Here is a 21,675-nt window from a genome sequence, read left to right as displayed (position 1 = left end):
CTTTGGTTGAACATAATTTAAACAAAAAGGGTTATTTTTGCCATTTGGGTGTCTTACCTCCCCCCCTCCCATCTTGGGTTGCAACGCCCCTTTGAACATTTTCTGGATCCACTCCTGTTATATTCCTGGGTTTTGAAAATTTTCATTTTCCGGTGTACAACAAATATATGTTCTATAACGTTTCCCACAAATATGATTCATAGAATTTCCATTTATTAAAAAGAAAACAAATTACATGATGTCAGTATTCATATTAAAACGACTCTTACTGTCCGGATCTCCTCTCATGTCTCGGACTTGTCTCTCTGAATTTTATCATTTAGGGAATAATATGATACATAATTAAAACTAAATGCTACATTACTTTTTCATGAAACTGAAGACCTTTTGGTTAGATAATGATTAGTGTTGTAAACTTCCAAGGTCATTTAAATGAAGGGAAAGGCCACTTTCTAAAAGTGACAATTTTCAGCAAATATAAGGTGGTTGAGAACATTATTAATTATCTATTGTACATGCACTTAATCTCACTTATAACGTAATGAAAATCCAACCTGCTGTTTTAAATATACATTACATAAAAATCACGAGTATGAAAAAATACATATACATGTAACTACAAACGCAGTCATCGGTTGCGGCAGCCTATTCTGTTTAGAAAAGTCGAGAGGAATAGCCTCTCGACTTCTCTAAAGAGAATAGCGGCAGCATAGTGGCTGGTTGGTTGTATATTGTGTAAAGTCCCGCCTGAGAATTTTTCACTCACATGGAGACGTCAACATTGCCGGTGAAGAGCCTATGCTCGGCATTTACGGTCTTTGGGCAAGGAGGGTTCTTTATCGTGCCACACCTGCTGCGACAGGAAGCCTCGTTTTTTGCGGTCTCATCCGAAGGACCGCCCATTTAGTCTCCTCTTACAAACAAAAATTTAGGGGTACCGAGAAGCTATTCTAACGCGGATTTCCACGGGACTAGCGCTTAAGGCTTTCACGTCCATACCGGGGCCACGTCAAACCTAAGGCGTTTATATGGGTAGACGTTGGCTCAATAAAGAACCCTTGCTGATAACGGCCTTGAGCGCCATACATCATTAGTGACGTCTATACAGGAGTGAAAAAATCTCAAAAGGAACTTAAATCAAGATAAAAACAGACAAACTTACACAGTCAGAATTCTTTTTATGTAGTTATAAAGGAATTTTTAGATAAAACTTCTTTCCTTTATAAAATATTTTTTAAAAATGTGAAGATAAGGAACAGTGTTAAACCAGACATGAATCCTCAAAAGAATACAAATCGAGAACAGGGTATACACGGACCCATGGAAACGCAAAAGGTTGAACCAGGTGTCTAAGAGGAGTAAGTACCCCCTGTTGACCGGTCACACCGGCAGGGAATCCTCTATCTTGATTACGAAAACGAAGTAATGCGGAGTCGAACTATGAAGCACATCAGACGATAAGTTCTACATTATGACCCCTGGCTCGAGGCCTCTGCTGGTGGACTGTTAGTACCCGAGGGTCTCTACAGCCCCGTAGCTAAGTACTTCGTTACTAGCTTGAAAATACGGATGTATATTTAATTGCTGTTATAAAATTTAGAAATTCATTTCAAAATTAAGGATTATCTCCCTCATGCATAGCTCTTATCCTTAGACGAATTTGACTCCACTTTTTTTGGCACGCTGTTTTTGGCTATAATAGCTCTAAAACATCATTGTTGTTTCGGATTTCAAACATTTCGGTTGAGCATCACTGAAGAGACATTATTTGTCGAAATGCGTATCTGGTGCATCAAAATTGGTACCGTACAAGTTTTACATTCAACAAATGACAGTCATTCAGCCGGACATGTGTCATTACTGGTAGTGTGAATATACATGTAGAAGAAAATGACAACGTGAAATCATTCATTTTCAGGCGCGTAGCCAGAAAGAAAATGTCACGTACGCAAAGCACGGCCAGGGGTTTGTCTGGTGGTCGCCCTGAGACTGGAGCCCAGTAAGCAAAACCCCATGAAGCTCCTGGGTTTTACCAATAAAATCGCCTATTTTCTGGGCGTAGAAACAGGGTTTCTTGTCAATTTCCAAAACAAAAAGAAGTCATAAAATTATTTTCTAAAGTGTTTCATTATGCTGACTTGTGTACTTGGACTGACTTTACATTTGGTTTGCGAATTGTGAATTGTCCACTCTGTTTCGTTGTTTTCGACTGGTATAAATGGTAAATTGTACTGATAACAAAGACTATTCTAAATCCGTCTACTACATGTACATATATAGTGTACATTAAAGTGATATTCGACATGATGTTGAAAATTTGAAATTAAAAAAGGACTTTGAATTTGATTAAATGGACATTATAATGTTGATTGAAAATTATACCCCCCTCTCTCTCTAGGAAATGATGCGTACGCAGTTGCGTATAGGCAGCTACGCGCCCGATTTTAAACGGTCCGAAGTTGGGGAGCTCGATCTTTTTCATCTCTATTATAAATTTTGTCAAAGATTATGACAGATGATGGGCTAAATATGAAAGAAGAACTTGACACTTTGTAAGAATGATTAATGAATATCAGATGCCATAAAATTAAAATCACGTATTAAACACATCAAATCATATGTATCATCTATCCTTCTATGGTTTGTAAACAAGAAGCAAGGAAGGTTTTTCACGGGTCCGATGAAGAGGTTCAGTTTTGATTCTCGTTGGAAATTTTTTTTTATAGCTCCGTGAAAAACCTGACGATTTCAATAGATCCAGTGGCGGATCCAGAAAGGGGGGGGGGATTCTGGGGGTCGGAACCCACTTTTTGTCAAAATGTTTTACTAAAAAGTGGGTATAAATAACGCATTTTGAGGGTGGAACCCCTCTTTGAAAATCAAAATTAATGATAGAACCCCCTCCCTTTTAAATATTCATGGAATCGCCATTGAGATCGACGCCATGTTTTTCCAAACCTTTGTAGTTTCTTTAAGGTGCTAGTTTTCTTTGTTTTCATTACACTAAATTGGCTTTCGTTTCCATGTAAATTTTCTATCGTACTGAAGAAGGGACAGTTCGTCCCGCAAAGCCGACGATTTCATATTGTTTAGTGGTGTTGGGCACTTTGCTAAGCCCTTGATAACAAGTACTTAACACGACTTAGACAAAATTACTCAGGTTTCATTATAAGCTTTAAAGTCGACAAACATTCTCTCTCTCTTGATTAATATGATCAAGTATTCCTGATTGATCTGTTTGACTGTTGCGTAAAATATGTGCATATTTTAAGTAGATGAGCTGACGTCATACATGTCATATTCGTCCAGAGGAGAACATGGAGTTGTTGAGTCGCTATGCAGATGATTATAGATACCATCGTTTTTATCATCGTTACAACTACTAATGTCGTACACGTTGTCGCTAATACCCCCGGGTGATTCTTCTCGCAAATGGTTGTAAATATCTTGATTCTGGAGACCACTCGGACTGCTGACGTTATATACATTACTTTCACTTTCATTTTTAGGTAAACCACTCGAACTACTGACGTCATACACATTAATTTCACTTTCGTTTCGAAGATTGCCTCTCAGTTGCAGATGGTTGTAAACATTCTGTTCACCAGAACTTGTAACGTCATATGTGTCTTCCTCGGGCCTTGATTGTTCATTGTGGGCCAGATGATCATAAATATCTTTCTCATACTTAACTTGACCTTCGCCATTTATTCTCAGTTTTTTGTCGTTCGTAAGTCTATAATCATTGTCAGTGGCTTCATTTCCATTACATCTTGAATCCATCTCAGGCCTTTCTTTCTTCTTGCGTCTCATTCTGTTCGATAAAGAAATGATTAGAGCATATATCAATTGCACTCCTCACTTATTTAAAACATCGCACCCATATAAAGCATGTTGACAAGGGGAAAAATCAATATATGCACCCAGGGGTGCATGAGCCGAGTTGCATGGGGTCTTCCTAACCTGCTATCCAACAATATAACCAAGTTTCATTTGATTCAGTTTTAAACTTTTCGAGTTACTGTCCAGAAACCTGTCTGAAATTTCCAATCTATTTTCGGTCACTGACCTTGACCTTTGACCTTTTATCTCCAAAATCAATAGGGGCCTTGCTTTGCTGGTATCCAACAATATATTCAAATATAATTTGATTCAAATTAAAAAAATTCAAGTTATCCTCCTGAAACCAAAACTTTTTGGAATTTTAAATCTATTTTCGGTCACTTTGACCTTGACCTTTGTCCTTTTTTTCTCCAAAATCAATAGAGGTCTTCCTGACCTGGTACGTAACAATATCTTAAAGTATCATTTGATTCGGATTTAAACTTTCTGAGTTATCATCCGGAAACCAAATTTTTCTGAAATTTTCATTCTATTTACGGTCACTGTGACCTTGACCTTTGACAATTTTTCTCCAAAATTTATAGGGGTCTTCCTTACCTGGTACCAACAATATAATAAAGTTTCATTTGATTAGATTGTAAACTTTTCGAGTTATCATCCGGAAACCAATTGTTGATGCCCAACCGCCCGCCCATATCACCAAGCCAAATAGCCGAGTTCAACTTCGTTGCAACTCGGCTAAAACTGATAAAGAGGACGGTTGATTGTTACAAGCTCACATGACACAGCGAGTGGTTGATAGTAACAAGCTTACGTGACCATATGAGAAAGGTTGATGATAACACGCTCACGTAGCAGAGAGGGTGGTTGATTATGTATACAGTATGTAACAAACTTACGTAACAATAAGGACGGTTGATAGTAACAAGCTCACGTGACACAGGGGTGGTTAATAGTAACAATCTTGCGTGACACAGAGAGTGGTTAATAGTAACAAGCTTGTGTTTCACAGAGCATGGTTGAGAGTAACAAGCTCACATGACACTGAATAAGGTTGATAGTAATAAACTCACGTGACACAGAGGATGGTTGAGAGTAACAAGCTCACATGACATTGAATAAGGTTGATAGTAATAAACTCACGTCACACAGAGGGTGGTTAATAGTAACAAGCACACGTGACACAGAGAGTGGTTAATAGTAACAAGCTCACGTGACACAGAGGGTGGTTAATAGTAACAAGCTCACGTGACACAGAGAGTGGTTAACAATCTTGCGTGACACAGATGGTAGTTGAGAGTAACAAACTTGCGTGTCACAGAGGGTGGTTGAAAGTAACAATCTTGCGTGACAATGAGGAAGCTTGAGTAACAAGCTTACATGACACTGAATAAGGTTGATAGTAATAAACTCACGTGACACAGAGAGTGGTTGAAGAGTGACAAGCCTGTGTGTCACTGAATAAGGTTGATAGTAACAAACTCACGTGGTACAGAGGGTGGTTGAGAGTAACAAGCTCACATGACACTGAATAAGACTGATAGTAACAAACTCACGAGACACAGAGGGTGGTTAATAGTAACAATCTCACGTGACACAGAGGGTGGTAAATAGTAACAAGCTCACGTGACACAGAGGGTGGTTGAGAGTAACAAGCTTGCGTCATAATGAGGAAGATTGAGTAATAAGCTCACATGACACTGAATAAGGCTGATAGAAACAAACTCACGTGACACAGAGGGTGGTCGAGAGTAACACGCTCACACGACACAGAGACTGGTTAATAGTAACAAGTTCACGTGACACAGAGGGTATTTAATAGAAAGAAACTCACGTGACACAGAGGGTGGTTGAGAGTAACAAGCTCACGTGACACAGAGAGTGGTTAATATTTACAAGCTCACGTGACACAGAGGGTGGTTAATAGTAACAAGCTCACGTGACACAGAGGGTGGTTAATAGTAACAATCGTGCATGACACTGAGGGTGGTTGAGAGTAACAAGCTTGCGTGACAAAGACGAAGGTTGAGTAACAAGCTCAGATGACACTGAATAAGGTTGAGAGTAACAAGCTCACATGACACTGAATACGGTTGAGAGTAACAAGCTTACGTGACACAGAGGGTGGTTGAGAGTAACAAGCTCACGTGAACCAGAAGGTGGTTGAGAGTAACAAGCTTACGTGAAACAGAGGGTGGTTAAGAGTAACAAGCTCACATGACACTGAATAAGGTTGATAGTAACAAACTCACCTAACACAGAGGACAGTTGATAGGATCAACATGAAGAGGGCTACTACACTGCCTGCTGCAACAATGACAATCATCCAAGGGAATTCATTCTCTGCATCTCTAAAGTTGACAACTAAAATTTGAAAATTAAATTAGGGAGTCAAAATAAATTTAAAACTATTTACTATAAAAAGATGGAAGGGGATGTACATTATTGTTATGCTTTATTCAGAATGCTTTCCTCAACCAAACCAAAATAGTATCAGAATATGCAAAATCAAGAATTTTTATTGAGTTTCAAAGGATTGCCGAAAACCAACAAGCCTCAGAAATGATGTTAATGTGTCATATAGTCTATAAATAGAATGCAATGACAAGAAAACAAACATGACCTGCACTTTGCTGAGACTACATTGTAGTATATCAGATCTAAATCACGTGATGATGCCGATTAGCGTTGTCTGCAACTGAACCCCGATTGTGCGTCGCGGTTTTCGAATACCACAATAAGCAAAATATACACATCTATCAATATTTTCAGTTGTAGTATATTAAAACCAAAATAATTTCTTTTTACAGACTCATTAATTATTTTAATTGATACCCAGAAATCCATAGCGAGTTGCTTAAATATCTTATATACTGTCATTATGAAGTAATTTCATATAGCTCTTATCCTTGAACGAATTTGACTCCACTTTTTTGGCACACTGTTTTTGCCTATAACACCTCTAAAGCGTCATTGTTATTTCGGATTTCAAACATTTCGGTTGAGCATCACTGAAGAGACATAATTTGTCGAAATGCGCATCTGGTGCATCAAAATTGGTACCGTATAAGTTTTACAATATAATTGTAAATCAATAATATCCAATTGATACTGAATAAGAATGAAACGAATCAATAACATCAATTGAAATTATTTGAATATTACAAGTTATCAATAGGAAATAATTCTACCGAAAACAATAGAAAATAAATTTCTTATTTCCCCATATACACTTTCTAACACATCGACCGCCGATGATGGGGATTCTCCGCCAGAGGCACATATACCCCAGCTGACCTACTTGTTTTGCTATCTCTGTTTACGAGGGAAACGGAACCAGGTGGTGGGCTTGAGGAACCGTCTGGTTGTGGAGAGCCACCTTGTGTTATATCTGAGAATGAGAACGTACTTGTCTCCCTTGTTGTCTCCTCAGAAGTGGTTGTCACCGTGGTTGTTTCCGGTGTCAGGGCAGTAGTTGTTGCTTCTTCTGAAGATGGAACCTGTGGTACGATATCATTGTTATCGTAATTAAACAATTCTCGTAAATAAATCAGGATATTTTGAAGAAAATGACCAAGTTTAAGAAATGATGTCCAAAAAAAATTTAATTAAAAGTGAACATTTTCTTTTCGAGATTTACATAGAAACTGATCAGTGTGTATAAAAAAAAAATTGAATCTGTATTAATATTTTGATTCCTCCTTCCACAGGGGACAATTCAAAAACGGAAGTTTTGCAATGTTGATAATTATTGTGTCAAATGGACATATTTACCCTACACATCACCCTTTTCGCCACACCACATTGACTTTTGCTCTGGTATTGGCAGCTCCCGTCTGTGTTACAACTCTGGCATTTTTGTACTTCAGCAACGTTTACATTGTTACCTTCAAATGTTTTGGATAATCGTATAGAAAAGTCTACAGCAGTTTTCTACACAGTTGATTAGAATTTTCCTAATTGCATTAGTTCGTTAGTCTACTGCATGGGTATTTTCTGCATAGAATACATTGTATATTCTGTTTTGGAAAAAATTGCAAACACTTTTGGAAGGAAAATGATACGCCCCTTAATTTATAACGTCATGGTTATTTCAGATGGAACATGAACCATATATGTCTCAAACATCCTTAACGAGCTTTAGTTGTGATAGACAATCAGCGATGCAAATGCAGCAATTTTTCGTGTTACAAGTAGCGTGCAAGCTAATCTTTTTCTGAGGCGTTCAGGATGTCCAGATGGTTAAAAGGCTAATATGGGTACATCCATTAAAACATGAACTTAAGTATTTCACCGCCATAAGAGCTACATGTACAACTACTACGCTTGGAAAGCTGTGGTATCATTTCTTTTTTTTAAACAAAACTATTTCATAAAGTCTTGTCTAGCCTGTTTGATAATTTTGAAAATACCTAGTAAAATTAGCTGCGCTTAAATTTCACCATATACTAGTTATAAATGATATCGTTGTAGAAGCCTTTCTCAATAGTTTAATTCTTGTACCACAATATGATGGATTTGGTTAACGTTGTGATATGCTTTAGTACTCTGAAATTATCATTTTAGAGGGGGATAAATTTTAGTTGATTACTTGAATTCATATCCGTATAAAATTGATTGACTATAGAACAAAAAACCACAACTCTTCGCTACTCTCTAAGCTTCTAGAAACCATGAGATAGCTAATTTAAATGTCAATTTAATATTGGAGGGTGTAACAAAGATTAGAACTTCTCACCTTTGTCCTGTCTCGTGTAGAACTGTCTTTTATATCCGATCCAGTATGACGTTTTAGTGGCGCGAGGAAGTTGAGTTAAAGATAAACAAGACAACTGCATGGCGTAAATAGAGGTAATATTCAAACAGCCCTCATACGCCTGTTTCCATGGAGATTGTCCCGTAAGATCTGTAGCTAAAACAATGCAATAAACTTAACTTCTTTTATTCTCCGTCTAATTATTGAACCTTATTTAGAAATATATGTATTGCATAACAATAATAGATATAATATCATTTCAGTTCAATTCTTCATTCACTCAAAACTAAATCACAGAAGTCTGATTATGTGATCTATAATATTCAAGTGCGCAAGTCTGGTGAAGATCAATTCAATATTCAGCAACAGAGGTCCGGTCACGTGATATACAATACTATTCCACAGAAATCTTATGATACTTCTTGTAAGCATTGAATACGCGAACGATGCACACATAGAGGATCTATTAGGAGTATTTCAAAGCTTACCTGGTTGTCCGTTTTCACAGGACCTGAACTTGTGGATTTCACAATCACGTGCCTTTAAAACAGCGTTTCCACTTGTCCCATCACATTGAGCACTCATACAATTACCATCAACATCAGAAACGCTTGAAACTAGAGAAAGACATTGAAAATGATGTTTATACTGCATCTATAAGCGGGTAATTAAATTCATTAGAACGACAGTTGAAAATCTTGTGAGACTAGTCACTAAGTATATATAATATTAGCTGTGTTCATTTCATTTGATTTTTGCGTCTATAATCATGCATACAGCATATCCCTAGTCTATACAAAGTGGCCTGAATCCATGAAGGCGGAATACATCCGGGTCGTTACGTTATCCACATTATCTGATTCCCCTAAACGTTTTCCCCTCACACGTGGCAAGTGTTTGTTTTTGCATACTCGTTTAAGGTTTTTATTTTCGCCCACTCGTGATAAGTGTCTATTTTCCTCTATTTGCGAAGGTGGGTTTTATTTTGGTCTACTCGTGTTAGGAATTTATTTTTGTCCACTCGTGTGATGTGGTTTTTCAACCACTCGTGAGAAATGTTTATTTTCGTCTATTTTGTATTACATGTATGTATTAATTTTCGTCTATTTGTATTACATGTACGTGTTAATTCTCACCTATTTGTATTACATGTACGTGTTAATTTTCGCCTATTTGTATTACATGTACGTGTTAATTTTCGCCTATTTGTATTACATGTACGTGTTAATTTTCGCCTATTTGTATTACATGTACGTGTTCTTCTTCTTCTTGTCGTTCGCCTCTACACTTGGATTTCTGCTTCCTCTACGAATCTGGTGGTCTTCTGTAAATCCTCCACTGTTCCAAATATCTTTCCTGGATGGTTGTTGGTAATGGCCATATCCTTTGTCTCAATGCCTGATGGTTCTTGCATGTCTGTAGAATATGTGTTGTATCTTGTTCTGCCTCACCACAGGGACACATTGGGGATGGTACCACTTTCATCACTCTGTTCAGATGTTTGTTTAGTCTATTGTGTCCTGTCCTCAGTCTGAATATGACGGTTTGTTCAGGTCTCGACAGATGGTGGTAACTGTCTTGATGGTTGGATTTTCTGTACAGAGATTTTATTATGGTTTTCATCTCTGCAAGGCAGACTGGGTTTTCCTCTTGTTGTTGTCCAGCACCTTGTTTTGCGAGAATGTCAGCTTGTTCATTACCATAGACTCCACAGTGCGAAGGGATCCATTGTAGCACTGTTATGCGACTTTGAATGTTAAATAGCGCCTGTTCTAGTGATGGTAGCTTGTTGTTTGTCAATCCCTGTAATACAGACAGAGCATCTGTAAAGAAAAAAACTGGAGTTGTGATATTGACTTTGTCTGTGATGGTATGTGCAGCATGACTGATGGCTTTTTCTTCAGCTTTATAGTTGGAACAATGCAAGCCTGTTGGTATTGCTTCAGATTGTCGCTCTCCATTTGGATATTGGATGTATATACCAGCCCCTCCGTTTTTTATTGCATCTGTGGATCTCGGAGCAGCAAGGGCCCCAGAGATGCAGTGTGTAGGCCCACCGGCGTGTGGATATGCCCTAGCACTCATCAGCCTTGTCCCAGCTATGGGTCAAATAGCTCTGCTGCCTTGTGGATACCCATTTATGAGAAAGGCTAAGGGAGAGGTAACCCTAACAGAAATCCTAAGTGCTGAAGTCGGAGGTGATTGGGCCATAACTGGCGCACTTTAACAGACCACAACACCACGCATTTAAAGCCATTATGACAGGTATGTGTTAATTTTCGCCTATTTGTATTACAGGTATGTGTTAATTTTCGCCACTCGTTTGATGTTGGTCTTCGCCTTCTCTTGATAGTGTTTATTTTCGCTAACTCACACATATGGGAATTTTGATGGGAATAATTGAATGAAAATTCCCATATGTGTTAGGTCGTTATTTTCGCCACTCGTGTTAGGTGATTTTTCCACCCACTCGTGATGTTTATTTTCGATCACAGTTTTGTTAGTCTTTTACTTTCACCTACTCGTTTTAGGTTTTATTTTTGCCCACTCATAAGTGTTTATTTTCACCCAAAAGTGTTAGTTGTTTATATTCGTCCACTTGTGTAAGCTGTTTATTTTCATCCACTCGTGTTGCACATATAGGTGTCATTTGCACTCACTCGTGTTAACTAGTACATGTAAATTACCCCCCCCCCCCCCACACACACACACCACACACACACACAAATGTATTGGATGTTTGAATCCACGAACGGACTGACTACATCCTGGTTATTATATCCCCCATTCGTGCTGGGTGTTGAATGTTTATTTTCCCATTCACATGTTGGATGTTTACTCGGCATTACCTAAATAACTTGAATCCACGTACAGGCTGGCTATCACCCGGCCGTTATTTGTGCCCCCGCACGTGTTAGGTGTTTCCGAGTTGCTACACACAGTCCAGTTCGAAACTCTGCTAGACTCAAAAGCGAACAAACTATTGTCTGCTGCAGAGGATGGGATACATATACAGGTGGAGCCTCCCTACAAAATGAAAATGATACCAACATGTTAAATATCCTACTGAAATCACAATCTGAACATCCAGGCTACTCAATCCAGGATTTATGTATATCAATGTCATCCAATAAAAAGATATCTGAATACTAGCTTAACGCTATAGAATAAAAAAAAACCAGTCAAAAGGATATCTAAATACCTAATTAACTAGACTTTTTGAAATCGGGGCTTAGATTTAAGTCTGTTTTGTAGTTAATTATCACAACGGCGAACGAGCTATTAGAATTAATTACTATAAGGATAAAGAAGACGAAATGCATGTAATGTTGTATACTTTGAAAACACGATATGTGTCCTTTAATGTCATCCAATAAAAAGAATATCTGAATACTAACTTAACGCTATCGAATAAAAAACAGTCAAAAGGATATCTGAATACTAACTTAACGCTATCGAATAAAAAACAGTCAAAAGGATATCTGAATACTAATGTCATCCTATAAAAAGATATCTGAATACTAACTTAACGCTATAGAATTTAAAAACAACAACCAGTCAACAGGATATCTGAATACTAATGTCGTCCAATAAAAAGATATCTGAATATTAACTTAACGCTATAGAATCAAATGGATATAAATACTAATGATAACAAGGGATAGTCAAAAGCATACTGAATTTTTATGTTTATCACCGGGAATTCAAACAAGTATTCATCTCTTTGACCACACAATAAAACCAATTTCATTATACAATTCTGAAATATGGGATGGATACATAGGTTCATGGAATAAATTAAAATCATCATCACCATTTGATCCCGACAAACTTTTTAAATCACTGTGAGAAGCTTCATCAAAATTATTCTAAATGTATTCTTGGTGTACATAAGAAAAGTAAAAATTTTGCTGTACTATCAGAATTGGGGAGATTCCCTCTACATCATGATATTTTGAAATCAATCATTTGTTATTGGTACAGGTTTGAAAACCAAAATGAATTTAAACTACTTAAGGATGCTTATCTATGTAGTAAATCTTTACATTTCAACAACAAACTGTCATGGTACTCACTAGTAGAAAAAGCTTTAGAATATGTTAAAATTGGATATCCGTTAAGAGATTTTAGTCAGTATAGATTTAAGAAAATTGTAAAGAAATTACTCTGTGATAAATACACTGAAACCTGGTACAATAATCGAAATAAATTAATTGATGGAAAACTGTGCACTTATTTTAAACTTAAGGAGCACTTTGGTTTTGAGAATTATCTTAATAAAATAAAAAATATTGACGAATATGTAACAAATGCAACTCTGGTTCATTAGGTGATGAGATTCATTTTTTGATTAAATACGAAAAGTTTGTTGATGAAAGAAAATCTTTTTGTGGTGCTATAGAAAAAACAGTTAAATTTTTTACCAAACTCAATGATGAACAAAAATTCATTTACATAATATGTTCTGAAGAGCCATTTATTCTAAATATAACTGGAAAATTTATTTTGAACAATATATAACACTATTTGTATATAACTATGTGTTATGTAATCACTTCTTTCTTTACTTGTATATGTACATTATTTGTATGTATTTTCATGCTGCCCCTTGAGGGCCCTTGATTGGAATATATATATATATATATATATATATATATATATATATATATAAATATATATATATATATATATATATATATATATATATAGTATCTGAATACTAAGGAAATATAATCAATAGGATATTGGAATGCTAATGATATCCAATGAAAGGACCAGGATATCTGGATTTATGGTATTCAATCACAGGGTTATTTGAATGCTAATAACAACCTGTCCCAGCGATTTATGAATAAGATTAATTGATTAAATATTGTTTAACGTCCCTCTCGAGAATATTTCACTCATATGCAGACGTCACCATGACCGGTGAAAGGCTGCAAAAATTTAGGCCTATGCTCGGTGCTTATGGCCATTGAGCAGGAAAGGATCTTTATCGTGCCACGGGACCTCGGTTTTTGTGGTCTTATCCGAAGGACCGCCCTTTTAGTTGCCTTCTACGACAAGAAAGTGGTACTGAGGACTTATTCTAACCCGAATCCCCACGGGACTATGAACAAAATAATGGTATACAATTAAAGTGATATCTGAATATCAATGATATTCAATCACAGGGATATCTGAACACTTATATACATTACCAGAGGAATTTGAATACTAATGGTATTTAATCACAGATATATCTGAGAACTAATGATATCAAATCAAGATATCTGAATTGGGATAGTATATCATAATTATACTGATGATATCCAATTATACTGATATCTGAAAAATTACAGAGATATCTGGATAACACTAGCATCCAATTAATCAATTGATTGATTGTAGGTTGCTTAGCGTCTCGCTCTAACCTCTCGGCCACCGCGGCGGTTAGGGGGATCCAATCAAAGCAATATCTGAATACTGTTGTCATCTAATGAAAGGATATTAAAATAGTATTGGTATCGAATCAAAGGTTTATCTGGATACTAATTATAGAGTCCAATTAAAGGAACATACCATTATTGTGGTGTACAAACACTACAACATCTGGCTCCAAAGACGTGGGTATCCGAATACAAGTAATATTCAGACATTGATAATTGAATACACAAATAAATTATGGTGTTCTATAAATTGCCTTCGGTACATGCTAAGTCCCTATACGGACCCCCTGAAAGCTTGATATATATTAAAGACTAGATAGACAGTTGATTCTTCAATAAAAATGGACAACGAAAATATTCATATCTAGTGATCAGTCATCCAAAAAATTACTAGTTTGTTAAACATCGCTCTGATTCCACGCACAAGTACTCTGAATTTGAAATAAAAAATATACTGGAGTTCCTCATTGACAATATCTTCGTAGATTTTGGTGAGCAGGTCTTCCTACAGTCTCTTGGAATTTCCATGGGCACGAATTGTGCTCCTTTGTTAGCTGGCCTGTTTTTATATTCTTAAGAAGCAGAATTTATTCAAAAACTTCTACGTGAGAAGAAAAAATATCTTGCTGTGGACTTCAATGCGACATTTAGCTATATCGACGACGTTTTATCTCTTAACAATAATTTTCATTCAAATGTTGATTCGATATATCCCTGTAAACTCGAATTAAAAGACACAACAGTGTCGTCCACTTCTGCTTCATACTTAGATATTTATTGAAAATAGTTATTAATGGCAAACTAACAACTCAACTTTATGATAAACGGGATGATTTCAGATTCTCCATCGTCACCTTCCCATATTTATGTAGCAATATTCCATTATCACCTGCATATGGTGTTTATATATCTCAACTGATTCAATACACAAGAGTTTGTTCTGTGTATGATAAATTTTTTAATCGAGACAGGCTACTGACAAACACGGATCTAGTTTGCCAATACAATCTATCATTAGATCAAATGCTGTATGACGTGTTTATACCGATTGCTAGGCCGTTCTTGAGACATTGGTTTTGACTACGAATCACTGATATACAATATGTAGGGCTCACGGCGGGTATGACCGGTCGAAAGGGATGCTTACTCCTCCTAGGTACCTGGTCCCACCTCTGGTATATCCAATGGTCCGTGTTTCTCAACTCTATTTTGTATTGCTTATTATGAGATTGATCACTTGTTCGTTATCTTCACCTTTCATGTTAGAAGATATCATTAATGTATAATTATATACAAAGCAAATCCATTCAAAGAAAATTTCATTTTTCTTCTTTGACATGAAACGTACAATAATAGCAAATATCCTGTACTTATGACAGATCTCCTGACAACTCCCAGGAGACGGCCATTCCAGCTCGTGTGTAGTGACGTCAGCTATCTGTGTTATATTGTTGCTGTATTCCCATCCTACAACAAAATGGCGCTGTATAACAAAACAGACCTAGTCATTGAACCGGGTATGTGTTAACCATACACATCAATCCAGAATTGATATCATACGGTCATTGCATTTATATTGATGAATATTGGCAGAGTTGGGTTTTAGAATTCGCGAACTTGTGAGCAAATTTTTATATCCAAAGAATGGCAATATACACCATAATAATTTCAACAACTCCTTTATTACATAGTAAAACCATACGTAAGTTGTTTTATGCTGATAATTCAAACAATTGTAAACATTTTTAGAAACTAAAGAATTATTGGTTCTCATATGATTGATTGTATATTGGTAAACGTCTCGAGAGATAATTTCTCACTCATAGGGAGACGTCACCATAGCCGGTGAAGGGCTGCAAAATTTAGGCCTATGCTGGGCGTTTACGGCCTTTGAGTAGGGAGGGATCTTTATCGTGCCACACCTGCTGTGACATGGGGCCTAGGTTTTTGCGGTTACATCCGAAGGATCGCCCCATTCACTCGCCTCTTATGACAAGCAAGGGATACTGAAGACCTATTCTAACCCAGAGCCCCACGGGACGGTTATCATATGAATGTGTGCAGCTAATATAAACAGTTAGGCACGTTTTTTTTTTTTACCAATTATATCGATTAATCTAGTGAAATGTTTGAAATTATGAATAGCATTATTTTCTGGTTCTTAACTGGAAATCAGGATCGATATATGGTAAGAATTTGATACTTAATGGATAATATATCAATACAGCTACCAAAACTTGAGCTGATTCGCCATATTTGTTTACAGCGGAAGTGTAATAACGTTAACTAGTAACCAGAAAGTTTCGGTGCGGATTCTATAATTTCATGAAAAGTTGACAGTCAATAATGGACAAGGTATTCTCTAGAATTTATAGACATTTTATTGCCGTATGTAAATATGTTATTTACTGGCCATGGACAACGACCCAATCATTGATATTGGTAAATACTGACCATCAACAATAATCCAAAGGTTGGTAAATGTAATAGTATATACTAATCATGAACACTGATCAAATCATTAATATTGGTACATACTATTCATCAACACCGACTCCATAATTGATATTACTAGACACTGACCATGAACACAGATTAAATCACTGATATTGGTAGTTATTGACCATGAACAAGAATCTAATCATGTATCATTATAAACCATATACACTGGCTCAATCATAGATACAGGTAGATATTGACCATACACAACGTCACAATCATTGACAAAGACATATACTGACCATGCACAACGTAACAATCATTGACAAAGACATATACTGACCATAAACACCGATCCAATCTGATAAGTACTGATGCATTCCAGTCCAGTACTCATTCCCTGACGTCAGTTGTCGGATGACTTCCGGATCAGATCGTGCTTCCTGTTCGCTGAGCATTGTGCCATTTCTATCACGACATGCCTGTTGTCCTCCACTCCACGACAGTGTTGTGTTAAGCAAGACGATTGTTGTGTTATCATCCTTACAAGTGCCTACAAAATATTGAACCCTTTCGAGAGCAAATTCTTCTCTTTTTTAATTGTGGATGTATATATATGTGGCGTGTCCATATAATTTTCTTGATATTTATGAATGGGAAGGTGGAGGAGAGAAATGGAGGGGAGGGTGTCAAGTGGAAAAACAGTCAGAGAAGGGTGAAATGAAGTCTCAGGTCCACACTCTCCTGTGTCGCATAATTTACGTTCCGGGCTATACCTTACTTCTTTCCCGCGTACATTTGGTTCCGGCCATAATTTTGGTTCCGGACACAGCTAGAACTTTAGTACTCTGTACACCATATCATATATACTTAAAAATACCATAGAAAAATTTCATCAAAACACTATGTGCTAGACATTTAGAACGATGTATATAGTACTCTACTTAATAAATATCTCAGGTATTGTCGTGTCATATAGGAATCAATCAAGGACTTCGACTGTTTCCTTATTGTTTTCATTTTCATTTTCTGAACAGTTTTTCAAGGTAGAATGAAAACTGGCACGTTCGCGGTTCACAGCTAGATCAATCAGATTACTTTCTACTAGAAAGGCATTTATATTTCAAAATATTATTGTATCTATCCTCCACTTTTGAACCATCCATGATGAGATTTCTCTGGTGACTGTTATTCCTCATTAATTGCACACATCTCTAGGATAAATGAACGGGAATATGGAGTTTATAATCAGACTAATAGTATTGCGTTGTAATGATAGAAATCTCTGTAATTCCATACAAAATCAGAGTTTTAGTCGTAGACTGTGTTTCTAGAACGTAATGACTGATACTACTTCACCTGAAGCCTCAGGTAATCCTAAGGACAGCTAATCCTAAGTACAGCTAATCCTAAGTAAGTAGAGATAGGAATTCTCATGGACTTCATGAAGTAAAGTTAACGGTCTTCGTGTATCTGATAAGTTTCACTTCAGTAAGACTTAGTTGTCACAATTACGCGTACTAAACTACCAGTATAAGATAAGATTGTAGTATGATCTATTCCGTGTAAACTTACAAGTAACTTATGACAAGTGTTTGATTATGAAAGACATGAATGAATCAATGAATTTAGGAAACTCACTTCAACTAAGTTGTTTTATTCTAACTATCCCTTACGCAAAAAAAGTAGTGAAAAAGTTTTAAAAGGAAAGCGTTCTATTTCCTGTAAGGAGGTAAAATTCACAAGGAGAAAGAAAACAAGCATAACTCAAGATTACGGAGGGGGGGGGGGGTGTTATAAATGATTGACTGCTTGTAATTTGCCACTGCACTAACATCTAGTTGTGTGAGAGGAATCATAATATCAGTGGGTTTGACTAGTGGAATGAGAAGTAAGGGTACCAGTTAATAGGTACCAGTTACAGGAAGGTCATAGTTCGAGTCACTTTTGTGTGAAACCTACATGTAGGATGTAGACATAGGTAGTGACTGTTACTTTTCCAAACGCACAGCATTTAGAAGTGAGAATCACAGGTCTTTTGGATATAACTTTAAATAGGTCCCATCTACAACTGTTGAGGTCAAATTGAAATTTAAAAAAAAAACATTCACTTGAAAAATTGAGTAATATGCAAACATTCAAAACTTTCGTGAGTTTAAAGATTGATTCGTAATACTCTATCTATTTATTTATAACAACAGTAAAAGATGTACAAGCATGAATGTACAATTCCTAATAAATGAAAAAAGGCATAATTGCGTCAATCAAAAGCGAGATGAAATAGGGGTATATTTCAAAACAAATAATGGTACTATTTTTAAAATATCGCCTTAAACAACTTTGAAATGGAAATTACACTGGCTAAAATTCGAAACATTACATGAATAATTCACTTAATGATTTCTATACAGACTTCAGACTACAGATTTAATGTAGTTGTTGCCAAAACGGAAGATAAACAATCATTTCAAGTAGACCGTGTTAAAGTTTAGGAATTGTAGCTGACTGGTTTCTAGATGAATTCAATTACTCAATAGATTTTAACAAGAAAGCAATTCCATTTGGATACTACATATTGTAGAGACATTATCTATTGCTTGATAAATCTAGTTAGTTAATGTGATAAAACAATGTCTATTTGATTACAAATATCAAAGTATAGCAAAGTTGAATGTTATCGCGGTGACAAAGTCCCGAAGACATTGCGAATGGGAAAAGTAATGTTACTGATACATTGCAGTGTGTGTATTACATGTATATTGACAAGGAAACATTCTATGGTAACAAATCCTCTGCTAACCCTCCCCACTTCCCTCTATTTCCTTGTTTTAAAATTATCAATTTTCTTGGATTGAAATATCAGAATGTGGAATGTCATTTGAACACACGCGTATGGTCATTAATCAAATATGACAACGTTTTTATGATTGTGGATAATAATGATTAATGAAAAGTGTCTGTTTGTGGTGCAATTCTTCATATTAATGCAATGCGCACATTTGAAAGTCGACATAGAATATAAATTCTTCTCATCCAAAAATGCGATAACTGATAACGGTGGGGGAATTGTAATCGTGGAATGCGCGGTGACCAGCTACGGGTATTACACCGGTCCAATCAAAATGAACCTAATTGTAGTTCCATGTATTTTAAAGATTTTTTTTTTTTTTTTTTTGATGCGCGATTTAAACCCACTATTCTTTTCTTTTAATTTTTGTACCTTTGATTATGACATTTTGTGTAATTTGTAGAAATACATGAAATTAATTGTTTATAAAGGAATTATTTCGTATTCCTGACGTGCACTCAGGCTGTTTACACACCTGTGAAAAACACGTGGATTTGAGGGTAGTCTTATTTGCGGGTATTTGTTTCTAAGAATATGCCAGGTAGGGTGTTGTTTTTCAGGTGTCGGCAGCCGAGACAGGTAAGATACATAAAGAACATTTCCGACTGCATTATTTGGCATTAATTTAGCAAACTGATTTTTAAATATTTTTCCCTCTATATACATGTAGTAATGAAAAAAAAATTACCGGTGTGGTATCTACTGTCCCACAGCAGTAATCTGGGTATGTCTTAATCAGCCAATGAAAACGATTGATGTAATCAGCCCGTGCTTTTTCCAGTTCACCGGGTCTATAGAAAACTTCTGTTAACGGTATTTTTATTTTTCGAATGCGGTAGATATATCTCTATAAACTATGTAGATTACAGCTTTGATTTATTGTACTCCATAGTTTACAACTTTACGTATCTTGTAACTGTTTGAGAAAATCAGAATTTGAAAAACGTACAACATACTTTTATTGATAAATAAGGGTTCACAATAAGTGGAATTGTGATTTAAAACATCTATAAACTATTCATAGTTAATGGACTATATTTATCGATACATATAACAACACCCCCCCCCCCTCCCCCCGCCTATGATTAATGGTAAAGCTTACTTGGTTTAGAGGTCGTTAATTACAAGAATGCCTTTCTTTTTTATCATACACCTCCAAAGGTGATAAATTTAATATTGCTTATATTACTTGTAAATTGTTAGCTATTTTCTACTTCCCATGATCTATAGTTTACCATTAATAACATAGTTTCTATAGTGCAAAACTTTGTGCGTCATGTATCAATGTACGATGTTTTAGATTAACAAATTGGAACCAAAACTATTACCAATCTATCGCGATTTCAGTCATTTCATCGTAGCTGCTACTAAGGGCAAAGTTGTTCAATTACGTATTGTCTATCATTTTTTCTATAATTATTTTTTGGGGGGACACCCCATTCTCTTCACATGGGTAAAGAATTGTTCTATCATCTGTGTTCGGGTTACATTATTTCTTAGCATCCTACTCTCTGAAATTCATGCCAGATTCGTATCAAATCAGTTCATCTCTCTTTCTCTTATTTACATGTACTGTATGGCTCACGCACATTTGATACGTATATATTTAATTAATTTGATGTACATGTCTTTCAATAATATTATGATCGGTATATGACCATGTATCGCAAAAATCCTCTTTGTTTTGTGTTCTGTACATGCACTACATAAATCTACCATAAAATTCAGTCTGGAAAACGGTATACTAAAATTTTGATCAATTTCAGAGAGAGAGAGAGAGAGAGAGAGAGAGAGAGAGAGAGAGAGAGATGTGTGTGTGTTACCTAAGTTGCAGTTACATGTACACCAGATTATCCACGAAACAATTATTTTCATGACCATCACGGACGATGTCCACACTACACACTTGCCGAGGAAGATGAGTACAGGCGACTGTGAACGGAAGGCGTCAATTAAGTATGTCTATAGTTAGCAAGTCCGCGTTGTTTTGTCGGGGTCGGCCAGCCATGAAGTGGTGGTGAGGGTGAAAACAAGGTGCGCTCATCTGTGAATTTTGATTAAGATTACCAAATGTATGTGAACCGTCCTGTACATTAAGTCTTGTCCTTTTAATCGTGATTCAATTATTTTTTTACCAGCCGGTACCTCGACCCATTTCACTACTTGGTCATCCGCTTACAGAACCAGGAAGTAGAAATTAACCTCTGTAACATGCCCGTATAGGAAGCTGACTACATGTAACATATTTCCTGAATTATCTATAAACAATATTTGAAAAAAAAAAATTAAGTTTATTAAGCAAACATGCAGAAACTAATTTTTAAGGCAAAATAAACGTGTTTAAAAATCAAGAATATTTG

General features: G+C 36.2%; 1 protein-coding gene across 3 annotated transcripts; it reads right to left on the bottom strand.

The window, feature by feature from the left end:
* Window positions 1–196: 196 nt before the first annotated feature.
* On the bottom strand, window positions 197–21,518 carry LOC125657771 (uncharacterized). 3 transcript variants are annotated; one of them, XM_048888529.2, is made up of 10 exons: window positions 21,139–21,518; window positions 16,811–17,020; window positions 15,377–15,495; window positions 11,449–11,626; window positions 9,088–9,216; window positions 8,582–8,755; window positions 7,618–7,730; window positions 7,253–7,343; window positions 6,096–6,207; window positions 197–3,814 (listed from the first exon to the last, which is right to left on the bottom strand). In XM_048888529.2, exons 1-10 carry the CDS (start codon window positions 21,194–21,196, stop codon window positions 3,268–3,270), a joined length of 1,731 nt encoding a protein of 576 aa, XP_048744486.2. In that variant the 5' UTR covers window positions 21,197–21,518; the 3' UTR covers window positions 197–3,267. The 3 variants fall into 3 exon arrangements, with proteins under 3 accessions (XP_048744486.2, XP_056005795.1, XP_048744485.2); XM_056149820.1 differs by having other exon boundaries at window positions 7,145–7,343; window positions 8,582–8,749; window positions 21,139–21,505; XM_048888528.2 differs by having other exon boundaries at window positions 7,145–7,343; window positions 21,139–21,504.
* Window positions 21,519–21,675: the final 157 nt, after the last annotated feature.

This window comes from Ostrea edulis, chromosome 9, assembly GCF_947568905.1.
Source record: "Ostrea edulis chromosome 9, xbOstEdul1.1, whole genome shotgun sequence".
NCBI classification, from domain to species: domain Eukaryota; kingdom Metazoa; phylum Mollusca; class Bivalvia; order Ostreida; family Ostreidae; genus Ostrea; species Ostrea edulis.
Note: the sequence above shows the minus strand (reverse complement) of the source record. Positions and strands in the feature narration are given on the sequence as shown.